This window comes from Chrysemys picta, chromosome 4, assembly GCF_011386835.1.
Source record: "Chrysemys picta bellii isolate R12L10 chromosome 4, ASM1138683v2, whole genome shotgun sequence".
Classification (NCBI taxonomy): domain Eukaryota; kingdom Metazoa; phylum Chordata; order Testudines; family Emydidae; genus Chrysemys; species Chrysemys picta.
This window is the reverse complement of record NC_088794.1, coordinates 98,205,160-98,225,744: the sequence shown is the minus strand read 5'-3', so window position 1 is coordinate 98,225,744 and position 20,585 is coordinate 98,205,160. Positions and strand designations below refer to the sequence as shown.

General features: G+C 39.8%; 1 protein-coding gene across 2 annotated transcripts in view; it reads right to left on the bottom strand.

Moving 5' to 3' along the window:
* AVEN (apoptosis and caspase activation inhibitor) overlaps positions 1-20,585 on the bottom strand; it is a 181,438-nt gene that overhangs the window by 8,712 nt on the left and 152,141 nt on the right. For both annotated transcript variants that reach the window (XM_005303983.5, XM_065595387.1), the window contains one exon: positions 7,584-7,654. In XM_005303983.5, the coding sequence (XP_005304040.2) occupies positions 7,584-7,654 (71 nt within the window). The remainder of the gene's footprint in view (positions 1-7,583; positions 7,655-20,585) is intronic.

The following is a 20,585-nucleotide window of genomic DNA, read 5'->3' as shown; positions in this document are numbered from 1 at the left end:
TGAAAAAATGGAGGCACAGGGTAAGTAACTTGCCTGAGGTTTCGTAGTAAGGCAATGGCAGATCCAGAATTAGAAATCGGGAGTTTCTGGCTCCTAGTACTGTGCTCACACTACATTTCTTTCTTCTTTGTATAGATAAAATTAAATAAACCAGACAAAAATATATAGAAGAGTACAGAGAAACTCGATACAACTATATAGACACACAAACACCTCCTTGTGCTTTGCTGTCATGGATACTATAAATGTAAAATCTCATCATGCTTAAGGTTGCCAACCCTCCAGGATTGTCCTGTAGTGTCCAGGAATTAAAGATTATGTCATGTGATGAAACCTCCAGGAATATATCCAACCAAAACTGGCAACCCTATCATGCATGTGTCCAGTCTTATAACTAAACAGAATTATTATCTACAATGTGTTTACAGCTTAAGTTATTTATTTTCAGGCAACTTACGAGCCACTTTTTCAGAGGAAAAATTGTTTGGGTTTTGTTTTTGTTTGTTAAATAGCTTTTCTTGAATTATATTAAAAAGGCGTCTGCAATCCTTCCTGCAGATGTGCTCCCAGCAAACATAGAGGACCTTTAAGGTCTATTGACTCTTCCATACATTATTTTTAAAAATACAGATGTGGTCAATGACAAGAAATTTCTGTGTACATTTCATTAAAAAAACGGGTCTCACAGGCTTCAGTGGGTTTTATGATCAGTTTTTACCTAAAACTAGCCCAAAATCTGTGGTCTGTGGCATGGCTATGCAACTTTCTACTGTGTATGAGCTCCAGAAGGTCATATGTATATGGCTGTTTGGTGAGCTGACACATCCAAAGGAAAGGCAAAATTGCTGCTCCCCTTGTTCAATAAAGTTACCCCGTCCCATGCATAACAACTCATTATTCTGATTGCTATTGTCTCTGAGGGATGCCCAAACAAAAGTGATAGAACTCCGAAATGAAGTTCAACCAAGGAGAAGGCCAGTACTGATTTGCAACAGAGGTAAAATATTACCCCAAAAACAAAGGATGTTGAGCTTGTGATAAATGAGATTGTGTATATTATTTTTGAATGGAGTTTTCACTAATGAATCAATGGCCTTATCCAAAAAAGATTTTAGATACATAAATGCTCCATGTAATGTTGAATTTCTCACCTGAAACAATAGCTTAAACTCTGTGTAAACATCAAAATTTGAAAACCATTATCCTATCCCTAGAAATTTAAGCTAAGGTCACTGGCCATCACCACAATTATATTTAATGGGAAAATGTGCTTGAGAATTGAATATTCAAAATACCTAATGTTCCAAAGTCTATGACAAAAGGTGTTTGATCCATATGCATGTGTAGAACAGACAATCTCAAGTGATTAAAAGCATTGTCAGAATTTTACTGAAACCTGGATAAAGTTTATCCCTGAGTTGATTACTTGGGATTCCACATCTCTAGGACATATAAGGACTTTAAAAACCAATGTTGCAAAAATGTTTCCGGAAGACTGACATTCTTCTAACAGCTGCTACCATACAAAAACAAACTTCAAGATATTATGCAGAACAATTTTTGAAAACCAAAATATCTACATTTCAACCTAATGTGCAAACACATTAAAAGACACTACAAGACAAACAAATGCTTAGGTAGAAAGTTACTTGAAAACACACCACATTACCTTACTCTTACAAAATGCTTTGTTCTGTAATGCACTTGGTGGGTTTTATAGTCAATTGTAATGCTTTTGTGACCTTTAATTTTATTTTATTTCAAGCCTTATTTCTCACTTCCTTTTATTTAAAACTAATGACAACAGAGGATCCTGATCTGTATCTCTGTTTATGGATTTTAACCAATCATAACTAAAGTAATAAAAGAGTGTCTGGATGCAATAGTATTAACAGCTCCTCGAATATCTAAATCCTGATGTCCGATTTCCAGTACTGGGAGTAAGAAAAGTCCTATTGTGCATCATACCTCATTGGTGCCAATAATTATTATTCTTCAACATTAAGTGATCATTCAAAATGCATTAGTGCTCATCACTAAGAAAATTCTTTAGCACACAAAGCCTCAAAAGATCTTTGATCTCAATAAAATATTAAGCAATCTGCTGGACAACATTGCTATTACACAGCAATGAACTAGCACTTCAAAAAACCTGGCACTCTTGTCAAATACTAAAGGGGAGACTGGAGTCTGCACACAGAGCATGGATGAGGAGAATAAGGGGAAATTTGACATTTAAGTAACTCCAAGAGTTGATAAATTGTAAAGTAAAAATTAACTTTTTTTCAAAAAAACTGCTAAATGTAAACAATGCTTTTCAAAGAACTGGAGTGTGAGAGGGAAGAGAAAGTGAATGAAATGGAGAAGGATTAAGAGAGAATGGAGGAAGGGTAAAGGAAAAGATGATGATGGTGGTACAGAGAAGCAAAATAGCATAAAAGGAAGGATTTAAAATGTTCAAAGGAATATTTTACTATAGACGATGCTCTATCAAAAAGCTAAAAAGGGCTCAAAGGAGCAATTCACCATAGAATACAAAGGCCATGAAACAGCAAAAATATTTTTGTTCAAGAAAGGAAGAAACAGCAATGATATTTGCTGCTGAAATTACCATTATCACAGGCAAGAATGAAAAAGATGCAAATTATTTCATCACTAACCAGTGATTTTAAAATGGCACATTAAAAGAGATGGCAACTATCAAATACATCCACATTTGGACAAAATCCACTGAGTTTTCTACAATTGATAATTACAATGAAATGAGAGGTCACACATGTTAATTTCACTGTTGCATTTCATTCTACCATTTTCAGACCTGATGTGTCCTTTCTACAACTACCAGGCAACAGCACCAACCATTTTATAGCAATTTTTGTGCCTTTTCTCACTTATTCTGTCCTCTTGTGACTGTTTCTTTCCAATTTATAATTCTATAGCTATTCCTTGTAAATACTGTACAGACAGATCTGATGAGGAGCAGGGATTTGGGTTGCCAGGCGTCCAGTTTTTGACCGGAACACCTGGTCGAAAAGGGATCCTGGCGGCTCTGGTCAGCACCACTGACTGGGCCGTTAAAAGTCAGGTTGGCGGCTCAGCAGGGCTAAAGCAGGCTCCCTGCCTGCCCTTGCTCCCGGAAGTGGTGGCAGGTCCCCTCTCCAGCTCCAAGGCACGGGGGGGCGGGCGGGGAGTGGGAGGGGCTAAGGCCTCTGCGAGCTGCCCCAGCCCCAAGTGACAGCTCCACAGCCAATGGGAGCTGCAAGGGCGGCGCCTGTGGACGGGGCAGTGTGCGGAGCCCCCCAGGGGCTGGACGTGCCAGCCGTTTCCAGCAGCTGCCTGAGGTAAGCACTGTCTGGAACCTGCACCCCAACCCCCTCCCCCAGCCCAGAGCACCCTCCCGCACCCTGAAACTCTCATGTCTGGCCCCATCCCTGAGCCCGCTCCTGCACCCCAAACCCCTCATCCCCAGAGCCTGCACCCCCAGTTGGAGCCCTCACCCCTCCTGCACCCCAACCCCCTGTCCCAGCCTGGTGAAAATGAGCAAGTGAGTGAGGGTGAGAGAGAGCAAGCAATGGAGGGATGGAGTGAGCTGGGGCGGGGCCTTGAGGGAGGGGCAGGGTGTTTGGTTTTCTGCAATCAGAAAGTTGGCAACCCTAGCTGGGATACATGTAGAGAACTAGTAAAAGCTGAGCAAACAGACCAGGACAAGAAACTAAGGGGGTGAAGTGTGTGAGGGCTGCTATTGGATGAGACGCCCAGGGAGGAAGACTGGAACCGAGAGCCTATCTGATAGAGATCAGTGGGCAGAAGACTGGAGAAAAGGGATGGGGGTGGGGGGGAATAAACAGATCTGATGAGGAAATGGGAGGGAAGGGACAGGGACTATGACCGGGGGGAGGGGGAGAAGACCGGAACTGGGACAAGAAGTCAGAGGAGCGGAGTCTGGGACTGGCTAGGTGAAGAGATAGGATTGAAATGAGGAGTCTGGAGTAGGGAACAACTGAGATAAGGACAGATTTGGGGGGAACAGGGCAGAAGGGTTCTGGCTTGGTAGGAACAAGACAAAGAGTCGGTGCCCAATAGAACTCCTGGTCCAGAGCCTAGAATGGAACCCAATATTCCTGAGTCTCATCATTCTTCTGTCAGCAAATATTTGTGAAACCCACTGGCAAAGTATGTGTCTCCCCCTCTTCTAGAACTGGTCTATATAGAGGATGACAACCCACTATTGCTATCAGTTACTCCATTAGCTCAAGAGATATAATGGTAGAGGCCTGTGTGGTGGATTTAACAACCCTGATGATGACCCATGTGGATGTCAACATGACACCACATGATAGAACTGAAAGTATGGGGATTTTACTCACAAAAATACATTAAAAGAACGTTAAGGTTGCAAAGTTGAACACTCACAAAAGTTAGGAAAAGCCAGAATTAAGGTTGCCTGTGCAACCTTATTTTGGTCGTCTTGTCTGTTTTTAATAATTTTTTAACCATTTTTTCCCCCACAGGTCCCCTGCCTCATTCAGTGCAGAGATGGATGGTGTTTGGGGATGAATCAGGATTGTGTAGTGAAGGAAGTTGTTGTCTGTAGAATCCCTACCTACTTTGTGATAGAAGTTGGAAGGTGTATACTATTTGTATGACTGGGACAGGTGAGTCTAGGCCTGCCCAAACTAAAAGCCCACCCCCTCAACTAAGGAAGAGGAAGCACTAAGCCCAGGCTACACTTGAATACTTGGGACAACCAAGGAGAAAAAAGGTCCAAGATGTGCCTGAACCCCCCTTTGGCCTTCGGAATAAGGAAATTACGGGAGTAGTACTCCTTGCCTTTGAACTCCCCCGGTACTGCTTCCACCGCTCCTAGGCCCAGGAGCCACCCCACCTCCTGCTCAAGCAGAGCCTTGTGTGAGGGGTGTGACGTTATGAATATAATATAATATCTCATTGAAAGGTGACAGAGCCAGAAAGAGTTAATTAACTCACAGACTGACCTGATCCATGGCTGAACTGTAGAGACTGGTTAGGAAGATATGTAAATTAATAGAGCTTTGAAATGTAAGTCTGCATTGTTAGAGATAGAAGGGTAGATGTTTGCTCAGGTCTTGTGATGTAAGCAAACAAGATCAAAAAAGGAATATTAACATTTATGATGATACTTGATTGCAATAGTATTATTGTCTATATGTCTCTTTGAAGGTTGTGGTAACCTGTATCTGAACTGTTTAATGGATAAATTATCCTCTGCTAATTGCCATGATGTTTAAAAGAAGGAAAGTTGAGCCTATTGTTTTCTCAGGCCAAAAGGCTGCTGGAAATGTATAAAAACCTTGGGACACGATCCTTCTGCATCTCAGATCTGCTTTGGGTTTCAAGAGGGGGAACCTTAAGCCACAAGGATTGAGATCCCCAGTCATTGACTGGAGCCACCCTGAATATGGACATTGGACTATAACCTATGGACTATATCTAAAAGGACTTTTGGCAACTACAAGCTCACCTCTGCTATGTATCTGAACCTCAGGAACTGAATTCAAGTCTGTATGTATATTGATCTTTTAACCAACACACTCTCTCTTTTCTTTTTTAATAAATTTTAGTTTAGTTAATAAGAATTGGCTATAAGCATGTATTTTGGGTAAGATCTAAGTTATAATTGGACCTGGGTGTGTGGCTGATCCTTTGGGATTGGAAGAACTTTTCTTTTATATGATGAGATAAGATTTTCAGTAATCTTCATCATATCTGATAGGTGTGTCTGGGCGGAGGCCTGAGGCTGGGTACTTTAAGGGAACTGCGTTGTTTGGACTTCTGAGTAACCAGTGAGGTACTATAGAAGCTGTTTTCTGCTGGCTTGGTAAATCTAAGTATTGGAATAACCACCAGCTTCTGGGGTTTGTCTGCCCAGTTTTGTTTGCAGTTCACCCTAATTGAGTGACCTCAGCTGGCTCCCACGGGCAGCACCATCACAAGGGGTCCCCTAGGAGGGACGGGGATGGGGGGTGGTTGGGCAGGGAGGAAGTAAACTGGAGGGTGTAGCCCCAGGAGATGGTGTTGAGGACCCATCGGTCCGAGGTCAGCCGCAACCACTCCGGGAGGAAAGCACACAACCGATTGGAGAAAGGAAGCTTTATTGAGGGATTATTGGATCCCTGATGAGAACTGGCAGGGCGCCCCCAGGTGTCCCATCAAAACCGCTTTTTCCCCGCTTGCTTGCCCTTGGAGGACCCAGGCCGGGGGGCAGGCTGAGACTGCCTCTGTGGGTGCCTCTTATAGTCCCGCAACTTCTTATAAGTGGTCTCATATTTTGAATCCTGTGCACTGAATGAGGGAGGGGTTCTTGTGGTCATGTAATTAAAGACTGTAGATATGCATTATGATACAAGAGGGCTAAATTAAGGTTGCACACACAAATTTAATTCTGGCATCTCCCTAATTTTTGAATGCTTGACTTTGCAAATTTAGTGTTCCTTTAACATCGTTTGTGTCTGTGCACATAATTATTATAAATATCCTAAGAAATAACTAGCAAATGTTTAAAATTCAACTCCATATTTGTGACTCCGAAAAGATTCAAGGACAGTTCCCCAACTATCTTAAGGAAAACACAAAATCTCCGAGTCTAAGAATCCCATCTTGCTGGTTGGGCAGGTCATGTGCAGAGCTGCAGAAATCAAGGGATATGTCGAGCTGCAGAAATCAAACTAACATTTAAGAATTCTCATTTCTGCACCCTTAGTACCTCACCTTAGAATGAACAGATTTTGAAATAAAATCCACCAGTTTCCCATCCTTGAGTACTCTAGATCCAGAACAGCTGTTCCCTAGTTATTTTCCACAACAGCACATGGACTCCATGAATCGATAACCGAGAAACTAACTTCTCTTATGTTCAATTTGGAGTTCGAAGTCACAATCAGATGATGTTTGTTGGTAGAATGAACAGGGGAAAACTACAACACAAACTGAACAACATAAGAAGTTTAAATCACCATGCTAAACCTCTCCTCTCTTGAGTAAGCCTGAAACATGGAAATGGAACGTTAATACTTGTCTGAAGAGACTGCAAAGACAGTATTAGAATGTGGCCAGAGTAATCTAAGTGGCCAGAGTAATCTAAGTGGACGGATTTTAATCTTGCAGTTCATTTTTTCTTTTTGCAACTTTTATCACCAAAATAACCCAAACAACCAAATCATGCTGCTGTTTTGACTGCCCCTCAGTAGAAGCAGAGAAAAACACAACAGGGTGCAGCAAGAGAGAAAAACATACCAAAAGGCATACAGAATAATCGGTGTTGCTGCCAGAATAAAAATCCATCAACAACAACAATCCATCAACAACTGATGTTGCTCTAACAACAATACATGCTGTCTGCACTGGGGGACTAAATGTGCATTACTACTGTACTTGCAACAAAGTTTTTAACCATCCTACTCAAAATACATAATAAAAACGAAGCTGTATTTGTGGCGTTTATCTTAATGAGAAGATATGAAGTAAAAGCATTGGAATCCAGTTTGGAATTACAGAAACATTTTACATTTACAAAAATCCTCTGAATAATAATTCTTCTGTGTTACCTGTTTAGGGCCTACGCTTCCTGTGTCCCATTCTTTTTCTTCAGCAAATCGGAACTGTGTAAAAGAATCTCCTGTAGAAGGGAAGTAAAATGCAACTTTAATTTTAAACAAAGCAACAGGCATCCCCCAAAACTCCCACACAATAAAAGTAAACTCATTAAGTCCAGATGAATAAAAACCTGCAATGTCTACATATATACAATAATTTTTTTATATCATTTTCATTCAGGCCCCTTTAAGAAAGCACATCTAAGCTAAGACCCACAATGTGCTAAAATTTGCTCTGGTCTGCAAAAGAGTTACAAGACTGATATAAATATTTGAATCTGCACACAGATAAGTCAGTAGATGATATCCTTTAGCTTAACAATGAAATAGAGCTTTAGGAGAACCTTTTCAATGCCAGAGTATGGTAGGAAAGAGAAAACAAGTCTTCATGTTATATAATAGTAACTCCTAAATGCTCAAAATTTAGAAAGCAAATAAGAACCCCAAACTTAATTTTAAAAATATGCACAATTTTAAAGCAAATCTCATGATTTTTTGAATGCTTGTGATTGGCAATGTTCAATTAAGCCGCTTGTGAAAGTTGATTTTCTGCTGAAAAAGGAAATAATTAAACCAAGAGGTTCTCTCTCTTTCATATTATGACAATTGTGATGATGACATCAATGAGACCAACCAACAACTCTGTGATACCACCTACTACAAAGAACTTGAAGAAGACCCCACACCACAATTCACCCACAAATTTAAGGCTATCATCAAATCCTTCCCCAAACAACACCAAGAGAAACTCCACAACCTCCTCCCCAAGGAACCTATCCCAAGAACCTCCCACATGCTTCCAGAGATACACAAACAAGGGAACCCTGGCAGACCGATCATATCTGATCACAGCACTCTTACTGAATGTCTGGACTCATAAAAACCATCCTCAAACTACTCACCACACAAAGGGCCAGTTTCCTCCATGACACAACAGACTTCCTCCAGAAATTCTACAACTTTTACAACGTCCCTTAGAACACCATCCTTGCCACTATCAATGTCACTTCCCTACATACCAAAATCCCTCACAGTGATGGTATTGTTGCCTGCCTCAAATTTCTACAAGACAATGGACAACACTCGGATATCCACCCCAAACACATCACCAAACTCATCCATTTTATCCTCACCCATAATAACTTTACATTCAACAACAAATACTTTGTCCAAACGATGAGAACAACCATGGGTACTAGGATGGCTCCCCAATGTGCCAACCTCTTTATAGGCCACCTAAAGGAAGAAATTCTGGACAAATGTACCACAAAACCAATGATGTACCTGAGATACATCAATGATATTTTCATCCTCTGGACAGATGACCTAAACTCCCTCATAGACTTCTACCACAACGTCAAAAACCACTACCATTCCAACAAACTCCCTCTAGAATTCTCCCATTCAGGAATCAACTTCCTGGACACCATGATCAGCTTTAATGATGGAACCCTACAGGCAACTATATTCAAGAACCCATGGATCAACACACTTATCTTCACAAATCCAGTAACTACCCCAAAAACACCAATAAATCTATCATCTATAGCTAGCCATTCAGATACTATAGAATATGCTCTGAGGAGAAAGTCAGGGATACACGCCTCAACATACTTAAAACCACCTTCACCAAACAAGGGCATTCCACCAGACAAGTAGATCGCATCATGGAACAAGCATCCCCAAAACCACGAGAAAACCTGCTTCAAATCGGGGTGTGTGTATGGGGGGGGGGGGGGGGAACAACCCTCTGACTGCACATTCCTAGTTGTCACCAACCACTCCACAATAGAACCCATGAAGGGTACTGTTAAACAATTACAACCCATATTTGATAGGGACCACATCCTGAAAGAAATCTTTCCCAAACCCACTCTTCTGGCCTTCAAACAATCCCCAAACCTCACCACGCTCATCATCAGAAGTAAGATTCCCACAGGCCAGCCACCAATGTGATGTCGCTGCCATAGCAACAGGTCTAAAACCTGCAGACATATTGCCACTACTACAATGATCAATGCTCCCCACATATGTCCTACACATGCCTATCACAACATGTGGTGTACCTTACTTAGTGTACTAAGCGCCCCAATAACAACTACGTAGGTGAAAAGAGATAATCAGTATGCTTTTAAATAAACTCTCACAGAAAAATAATACAAGACAAAAATGCCATATCACTCATAGGCAAACACTTTTCACAAAAGCATCACTCCACATCAAACCTCTCAGTCCTCATTGTCAAAGGAAACTTGCACAACACCTTCAAAAGACGAGCCTGGGAGCTTAAATTCATAATTTTGTTAGACACTAAAAATCATGGACTCAATAAAGACATTGGATTTATGGTTAACGACAATTCATAACCCACTAACCCTCCTTTGTCCTACAACTGCAGCAGTATTAACTGCCCAGGTCATCTTGAATGGTCTCTTACAAAATATTCACTTCTGATGCAAAACAATCTGTTCCACCTTTTATTTAGCTGTGACATACTGAGGGCTGGTCTATACTGAAAAGTTTCATCAGGATGGCCATGTCTCTCAGGGGTGTGAAAAATCCACATCCCTGAGAGACACAATTAAGCCAACCTAACCCTCAGCGTAGACAATGCTAGGTTGACGGAAGAATTCTTCTGTCAACCTAGCCACCCCTTCTCAGGGAGGTGGATTATCTACAGTTATGAGAGAACCTTTCTTGTCACTGTAGTAAGTGTCCAGACTGAAGCGCTACAGTGGCACAGCTGCAGCTGCGCTACTCTAGCATTTTAAGCATAGACGCAGCCTGAGTACCTTTCCCAGCCCTGAAGAGCTCTATGTAAGCTCAACAGCTTGTCTCATTCATCAAAGGAAGTTAGTCCAATAAAAGCCACCTTGTATCTCTATGACACCGTAACCATTCATAACTGGTCCTCCTCAGAAACACCGAAGATCCTTTGCATCATTTCCCATGATTCATCACAAGGAAGCAAGAGCTTCCACAACTCTTCAAAGTTACAACAGTGGCACCAGGATATATATGGGGTGCCTTACACTTCTGAGAATGGTTGGTTGCAAAGCAGCTGAACAAATCCACTACAGCAGGAAACTCCTCTGGGATCAGGAGCTGACTGGTGAGTCCCCACTCTCAAACAACTGTTGCCAATTGTTTCTGGGGGTCACAGAGACCCACAGGTTGAGAATTGCTGAATTAAACTATAGATGAAACATACCCTTTAACTGAGCTTTTTAAATACAGTGACAAAGCATGCCTTTCAGATGGAAAAGCAATAACTAGAATTCACAGAAGCACATTTAATGCAAATTAGGTTAATGAGAATGTTGGTCTACCCAATTATCTTTTCAAAAATTCCTTTAGCCTGAAAATAACTTCCTTTTACACTATGAATACTAATAAAACATCATACAATGATTCTGAGCTCCTTTCATATACAAAAGCGTATTTATGATAGATTACAATTCTTACAGAGTACTATTTATATTTCAAAATAACAGTTTACAAATATACTTAAACATATTTAATTGAATATGAAACATTAACTTTGTCATCTTTTACAATAAGTTTTAAAAGTAATTATTGCACAAACTGCAGTTTTAAAATGAAATGACAGGACCTCTAAAACACAGCAGATTTTTCTATCACTAAAAATGCCATTTATTCAATTAAATGAGATGATTTAAACAGAATGCATGTTTTATACCCAAATTAAACTGCACGGTATTAGCCTGCTGATTTTTTCATATGAATAACACACTAATTTGCAACGTCTAACAGAAAATTATTGTCAATATTCTTTTAAACGTTTTTAAAATGTCAAATAATAATACATAATGCCTAAAGTTCAAAAGGTGAATCTCTAAACTGGAGGAAAGAACTGACAAATGTTTTTAACAATGATTTGATGCTCAATATCGTATACCATTTGTCTTTTGTCTGAAATATTTCATATAGTGCTTCATTAAAAACAAGAGAGATAAAAGGTTACAGATATTTGTATAAGTATATGTGCAAATTGAATAGTATCTTTAGCGCTTCATGTATCTGAATACATTTATATTATAAAAAATATCCGCAGTACAATGTAATCCCGATAGAACTATGACATGACTGTGCCCAAAGGTACTATAAGGGTAACAAGCGAAAGGTAAAATGAACTTCCTTGCCCATAATTTTATCTTCTCCAAAGTGAGTACCCATTGCTCCATCAGTCCCCTACTGGGTTCTCCTTCTTTAATCACTCATATATTGGAAATGGAATCCAAGGTTCCCCCTTTGATTTTTTTTTTAAATCGAGTTGCTTGTCTGCTGGTACTCTAGAGGAAATACAATAACTTTCAGACCGCAGGCATACTGCCAAAGCTGATGAGAGAGAACTAAGCCATATTAGAAAAATTAATATTGAAATTTAAAGGATCTCCAGCAGGAACTGAAGACCCTCTTGATTGGTGGAACTAGAAAAATGCCCCCTATTTACTATACTGTTCAAAGCTGACTATGAGTAATTTGCTGTGTCAGGCTAGAGTATTGCTGAGGACAGACCTGTCCAAGAACCAGGTAATCTGAGCTTCCTCTTAGAAGCCCCCTCTGAATTCTTTGGACCTTTGGTAACTGAGGATGTAAGCAGAGATTACACTGGTCATAATTTCTCATAAGACAAAGGGGGGAGATTCAAAGCCCCTTTTTAGTGAGTTCTTACTCTTCTGGCTCACAAAATCTCTGAGTGCCTCTGCTCAATCCACTGGGATCAGAATTTTCCTTTGTTGTAGACTGAGGAGAATTTGACTGATTGGGCTAGCTTCTAAGCCAACCAACTGCTAGTGGACCTTTTCCTCTATAGACTGGTCTATTCAGAGTCCACAACCTTTTCCTAAGATTCTGATAACAGAACAATCCATTTGCTCTTCTTATTCCACTTCACTTTAAGAAGGGCTTAAAGTTGGAGGGAACTGGATGAAAGGGTCTGTTATTTTTAAGGTGGAATAAATCAAGTCTAGCAGCCTCTTAACTTTTTCTTGTAGGCATTGGCAACCCGAATCACTGAACTTATCTGACGCTGATCAGGAGAGCTCATTTTCCATGAATGGCTTAAGTGACCACTTGCGAAACTGACCAACTCTCCCAAAAATGAAGATCACTGAAGTCTCTTTTTCCTAGCAGTTTTTCCCTTTTGGAGGTCAGATTTTGCCTGGGAAGAGCCAGGAGAAAACAAGCTTTTAAGATTTCATTCAAGGGAATGCAAGACCACTGCTACCTATGAGATCTGAGCTAGTTTGTGTAGATCCAGACAGCAGGAGAGACAGCAGTGTCTGGGGTCTTCTATGAAGATTCAAGACCCAAGGATATTTTCCATGAGGAAATGGAGGAGAGAAGTCCTCCTCAAAATCTTTTAGTTTTAGGTAGAAAATCAAGGCTTGTGAGCTGGGTAGAATTAAGAACTGCCCATAAGGTATAAAGCAGTAAACCCATCAATATGTGATGGATGGAGCAGCAGTTACCCATATGGAGAAGGAAAGGGGCACAGCAGAGGTGTGGGAGAAAGAACCTGTACCTGTAAGTTCCATGGCTAGTCACAAATATAAAGACATTCTGAAAACATCATGGTAACTGCAAAAACAAAAATCAAGCGCTTTGTGATGTCACCAAAACCCTGAGATGTGTGTTATTTCTTCTTATTATTTTTCCTCCATCGTGCTTTATGAACCACTGTATCCACAGCTATCATTTACATACAAAAATCCCAATAGTTAAAATACTGTAAAAGGTGTCTTAGATTTTCCTTAATTTATATTTCCTTCTTCTAAAAAGTTATTTGTACATCTAAATTGATAATAGACATGTGATGATGGCAAATCCATGAGATACTTCAACTAATAAAAAAGTTCTAAGATTTTTATTATATCTCTGATAATATAGAACACTAAATGTCCAAATGCAAAGCTTTACCCAAAATAAGGTGCTATGATGGAATGAAGAAGTTTTGAAAGTCATGAAGCATATAGAGAAAGCAGCCAAGGAGAGTTAAAGACTGGAACAAATTTAAGAGAAATAATAACAGAACAAAAAAAAGGGGGGGGGAGGGGAAATAGTATGGTAATACTAGAAAGGAAAAAAACAAGGAAGTCAGCTGGAGACTAGAAAGAATGAAATACTATGCATGAGAAGGCTGATTGGTGAAAAAATCATTATAGAATAAATGTTACAAAGCGATTCCTTCAGTTTCACAAAAGAAATCACTTATCTCACAGACATTCTTAACACCTCCTTAATGAAAGTGTGTGCACAATGGTGGCTTCAATTAACTTCAACAGCAGCCCTTCAGAAAATCCTCCATGAGGTCAGTGAATTTCTCAGGGTACAGAAATGTAATGTACAACAATTTATTAATGAAGTTGCGCAGCTTTAGTTCCCGTCCCACTAACTTGCTTACAAACAACTACCTCTGCTATCAGTAAGAAATGGAGCAGCCCACGGGGCCCACAGGATCCAAAAGATAAACACTAAAATTTATTTAAAAGCATTAGCAAGAAAACAAAAATTACAGAGCAGCCCGATGTGTGTGATTTATATATTTGTAAATTGACCAGTCAATGAAGAACATTTCCTTGTATTTTTCCACAAGGAGCAAGTTAATCCTGCCATAATTTTGGACAATTTCTTAGCAGCTCTGTCAGCAAATATCACCAACTTCTACTTTTTAAATGTCTACTTTTTAATTTTTGTTTAAACTTTGATGTAGCCTACACTCTCACTAATGCAATCTTTCACTTTGACTAAGTCTTTCACTAAGGCTTGGTCTACACTAACCCCCCAAATCGAACTAAGGTACGCAACTTCAGCTACGTGAATAATGTAGCTGAAGTTCAAAGTACCTTAGTTCGATCTTATCTCGGTCCACACGCGGCAGGCAGGCTCCCCCGTTGACTCCGTGGTACTCCTCTCGCCGAGCTGGAGTACCGCAGTCGACGGCGAGCACTTCCGGGTTCGACTTATCGCGTCCAGACAAGACACGATAAGTCGAACCCAGAAGTTTGATTGCCAGCCGCCGAACTAGCGGCTGGGTATAGACGTACCCTAAGACTGCAAATTTCTTCTACCAGTGTGGTTGTGTGACTTGCCCCCAGTATAGCAATACATTGAGTAAATACAGATATTTACCAAGTGGAACTACATGCAGCAAAATCAAGGAGTCTCTAGGGGTGTATCTACACAGCAATAAAAAAAGACCCATGGCAACAAGTGTCAGAGCCAGGGTCAACTAGCACGTTCTGCGGCGCTAAAAATAACAGTGTCGAAATTTGTGCTTGGGTTGAGCCCAAGCTCCAAAACCCAGTGAGGAGGGAGGGTCTCAGAGCCTGGGCTGTAGCTTAAGCCCAAATGTCTACACTGCTACTTTAAGCTCTACAGAGGAAGCCCCATGAGCCCAAGTCAGCTGACCCTGGCTCAGAGACTCACTGCCACAGGTTTTTGTTTTGTTTTTTGCTGTCTAGACATGCCCTAAGAGATCTGCATCTATTAATTTTAATCAGATAGTATTAAGATCAGTACATTGCAATTATCCTACAAAGTCAATACGTTATCAAGGACCCGACAGCTATTTCTAAATAACATGCCACCATAACTAATATGTTTTAAACAACCTATATTTTCCCTGGCTCTGTCATTCACTAGCAGGTTTGCAAATAATATAGTACAAATCTGTTTCAGAATATTTATGCAACGGCTTGACATAAGATTTCAAACTACCAGCAGCCAATGTGCCTCTCTGAACAACAGTTTTAGCTGATTAGTTTGAAAAATTAGTTTGATTAGTTATTTAGAGATTGAAACTAAAAGAAAATTTATTACAAAATTACATTATGGAATTAAATATTTAGAATACATTTAGTTCCATCTTAAACAAGACAAGATGAAGCTTGTTACTACTGTACATGGATATGAAGGCTATTATATCAGGTACTTTTCTGGAATTCATTAAATTAAATCCCTTGAGTGTTTATATGCACATAAAAGTGGAGGATGTATTTCCCTACAATCAGTAAAACTGGAATGTCTTAATGCATCACCGACTTTGATACTGGCAAACCTGAAAGTAGTAATAGTTCTTAGGTCCCATCTACACTACAAATGTAACTCTATCAATGATCCTTATAGTCTACACTACAAACTAGAAAGCACATTTGTATCCAAATTAGGAGACAACTGTGCTGGAAGCAGATTCCCCCATATTACTGCATGGTGCTAGCAAGAGCAGGAAGTATATCACACACACTTTAAATCTGATCAATTTTTAAGATCAGAAATAGAAACCTAGTTAATTTTAGAAGATTTTCTTCAGAGTCTAAAATATAAGTATAAAAGCCTTTAAAAATATATGATAATAATTCAAACAGACATTTAAAAATCTTAAATTTTCATGTCAACAAGACAGTAAATCTAGCACCATTAATAGTGCTTCAAAATACTGGGCAATTAAATTTCCATGGCATATTTTCTAACTCATTTCTTCCAGTAGTAAGTGATCTTTCTAGGTTTTCCCCCTCAAAGCTGTACATCAGTTGCACGGGTTAACAGAATGAAAGCTAAAAACAACATGCATTTTATATGCCTACCACTATTTTAAAATTTCTGGCTGGCTATGTATAAAAGAGCCACTAAGGATGTTAAGAGGAAGACTACAATATTTTTAACAATTTGCTTTGTCATCTACAGCTGGGCCCCCATTGTTTACTTGACCCATTGAGAGAGAAAAAGAGGAAAAAATTACTATACTATATACCTCCTCCCTCTGCCATTTTTAGGTACTGCATGACCAGTTTTATTGTTAAACAAAAATTAATAAATAAGGAACCTTTTTGTATAAAATAAGCTCTACATTCTATTTTAATTAGTTTACCTGAGACGGGGGTGGGGGGGGGGGGGGAAGAAAGAAGGAAGGACATATGTTGCATAACTATAATTTCCTCGGTATCTAAACCCTCTTATAAGTCAATGCAAGTTTCACATTCATATAGTGCTTACAGCACCATATATCTATTCATGTGGAGCTACCCTTCCAAGGACAGGAAGTTGAATTCTTCTCTAATAGTCACTTCTTTCCTGAACAAATAATAAAATGGATTTCAGTGTCAAGTTATTGATTTCTCTGTAAGTTACATTTAAACATTTGGTTAAGTTTAAGCTAGTCACCTTCAACATTAGCATTTTTCCTTAAGAAAAGCCTTATGGCACTGTTCAGCATTGTGGATTTTTTCAAGGTTACTAGTTTCTGACATTTTATTTATTTATTTTTAAATATAAATATCACCAGCTTGCTGGTCAAGTTAACCAAAATATAATAAAAAGACTTCACTGGACATCTGGTCACTGGCTTTTGAACTATACTATCTCTGTGAAAACTGATGGGAAATTGGGAGAACCTACAGTGGAAATTCATAAATTAATTTCCTCAGACAAATATTATAATTATTTGTAGACCACCAGTGTGCTAAGTGCTCTAAGTAAGTCCCTAACCCTAAAGGTCTTAAAACATAAACCAGAACACACACAAACAAGGGATAGGGGCTGGTATGAAATGAAAAAGCAGTGATCTAGGCAGTAAGCTAGAGCACACGTCGTGTTTGCACCACAATTTTTGTGGAGCAAGGGGGGGCATATGGGAAGGAATACTATAGACACATAATAAGTTAATGATCCCATACCTATCTAGTTTAGAACTGACAAGAGCCAAGAAATTCTGAAGTAAAGCCAAAACTACATCCTTAACCCACACCTTACATAGGTATTGCAGCTCATAAATTAAGCAAGATCCTCCATTATTCTGAGCCACATTGTATCCAGGAGCTATGAAATATTCCATAACTGATATTATTTGCATTTGGTCTAGAAAGCTTCAATTTGTTTTGATTTGTAGACACAGATTTGGCTTTTACAGTGTTTCTAAATCCAGATCTTATAAATGTGGCAATGTGTAATACAATGTTTAATTTCAAACTTAGCAATCATTTCAAAGACTCTTTCCTCCTCTGCCAAAAAAGTGCCATACTCCTTTAAGAAGTATTACACATGCTCTCCACACTGTCATAATCCCCCCTCTAAAATGTGAAAGAACACACAGCATGTAGTTTTTCCTTCTCAGCTGCTTCCACAATTTGGTTTATGATTTTTCCTCCATGCTCCCCGCATAGTCAATATAATATTCTGATCAGATTTCTAATTGTTTTATTGGAGCTTCTGTTGATTCTCTCTTTCAATACATGAGAGGAGTTAATAGATGTAGGCCATGTCTATATTAGAAACTGGTCGATAAAGTTATGGTGACATATAACCACCAAAGTTTATATATCACTTGCGCGCATGCATACTTGCCTGCTTGCATTGGTGCTGCGCATGCTCACCAGGAGTGCGTGTGTCGATACAAAGTGCAGTGCACCATTGCGTCTGCTGCAATGACTTTTGGGAACTTTTCACAATGTGTTGTGGGACAGAAATGATTTGTCCAGAAATCTCTGGGAACCAGGGGACAAGTTCCCAGCATGCAACTTTCTCTATCCCATAATGCAATCCATATCCTAGAAATCTGTGCCTTTTAAAAAAATATGGTGTCTGCCATCTCTGACAGAAGCATTGAACCCGAGCTCAGCACTATTCTCATGAATGTTGCGAATGCAGGATGCATGATTCTCCTATATTTGCAGACCCACAGGAAGTACCGGAACAATGGGGTACATAATGATTTCTTGAAAGACAGTTTGCTGAGGGAAACAGTGAGAAACAATTCAAGGTTGTTAGTGACGTTCATGGAGCAGATGCAGAGGATGCAGCGCTGTTTCTGGGCCCAAGAAATGAGCACTGGTGGGATCGCAACATAATGCAGGCTTGGCATGATGAGCAGTGGCTGCAGAACTTTCAAATGCAAATGTCCACATTTTGGATTTGGGGGTTGAGCTCGATTCAGCCCTCCAAACGCAGGGACACCAGAATGAGAGCTGCATTGACAGTGGAGAAGCAAGTGGTGATCACACTCAAGAAGTCTGCAATGTCGGACTGATACCAATCAGTGCAAAATCATTTTGGAGTAGGAAAATCCAAGCCATTGTCATGCAAGTGAGTAGGTCCATTAATCGTCTCCTGCTATGCAGAACTGTGACTCTGGGCAATGTGCAAGACGTAGTGGATGGAGTTGCAACTATCGGGGTCCTGGAACTGTGGTGGGGTGATAGACTGCATGCATAACCCTATTTTGGCACCAGCCAACCTTGCCACAGAGAACATCAATGGAAGAGGCTACTTTTCTATGGTTATGTAAGTATTGGAGGATCACTGCAGACACTCGAAAGGTATCAGTGCAGGCTGGTTAAGGAAGATGCAGGACACTCCCACCTTTAAGAACAATGGATGGTTCAGAAAGCTGCAAGCAGGGACATTCTTTCCCAACCAGCAGATTACCACTGCCAACAACGATTCTGGGGGACCCAGTCTACCTATTTCTCCCCTGTCTATGAAGTGGTAGTCTTGACACTTTGACAAGGAAAGATTCAACTTCCAGCTCAGCAGGTGAAGAATGACAACTGAATGTACTTTTAGTAGGTTGAAGGGATGTTGGTGGTCTTAACTCACAAGATTGGATCTCACTCAGAAAAATATTCCAGTGTTAATAGCTGCCTGCTGTGTACTGTGCATAATATCTGTGAAGCAAAAAGGGAAAAGCTGCCACCAGGGTAGAGGGCAGAGGTAGAGTGGCTGTCAGCTCACTTTGAACAGTAGGGCACAAGGGCTCAACATGGTGGGAAGCTTTGAAAGACACTTTAATGGTCAGCCACAGCACTGTTCTGTGTTGGAGGTTCTCTGGGCCTGGAAATTCGGGTGCTGCTAGGAATTGCGTAGGTCTTGCTGTACATTTGTAAATGTGACTATTTGGTGCTTGCTGTTCAAGTGCTGTATGCTTTGAGTGATGCTGTGCATTCTACAATCAGTGTTGTGAACTAATAAAGATAATATTATTCTTCAAAAATTGAAATTAGAGTGGCAAAACCAGGCAAATAACAATGTGCAAAAAACAACAGGTAATGCAATACAAACTTTTACCATAAATTAACAGAATGGAACTTTAACATTGGAAAGGCAGTGCACATTTTAGTGCACAAACGTAGTGAGTTGTGGCTGCACATACACCAATCAGGTCAGCATATGTGAAATTGTGGTTTTCCTTGCTGTTCCCTAGCATAGAGTGGCAAGGTAAGGATGCAGCCCATATTTGTGACAAACAAAATTTGACAAAAATCACTATTTCTAAATATTGTTACTAAACCTAATCACTATGGATTTGTGGCTAAAAGAAGGAACTTTGAAACGAAAAGCAAGTTCTTCTGGTATTTCCACTGTGGCTGAAATAAACGAGCAAAATATTGTGACAAAGTGAGGATGAACAATCGCAGTCTTTTGTTGCCGAAAAATCTGTTAGTACTAGTGAGTTATCCAAGGTGAAAGAATTTCCACCGAAGTATATCAAAAAACAACAAGAAGCAGCTGTTAAAAAGACTGAAACGAAAGTATGATGAAAGTTATTTGTCTTTCGGTTTTACATGTGTTGGAAATAAAGATGTTCCTGATGCGCAGTGTGTCATGTGCAACAAAATACTAGCAAACAGTTCATTGGCTCCTGCTAAACTTCGTAGGCATTTGGAAACCAAGCATGCTGAATAAAAAGACAAAGATATAAGATTTTTCAAGAGGAAGCATGACTCACTTTGAAATTGTAAACTTTCGATGATTAAAATTGCTAAAACAGACAACGAAAGTGCAACAGAGGCATCTTATCGAGTAAGTTACCGTATAGTGCTTGCCGGAGAAGCTCACACTATTGGAGAAACACTTATCAAGCCTTGCACGAAAGATATTGTAACGTGCATGTTGAGCGAGCAGTCTGGTAAAAAAATTGATGCTGTACAGTTGTCA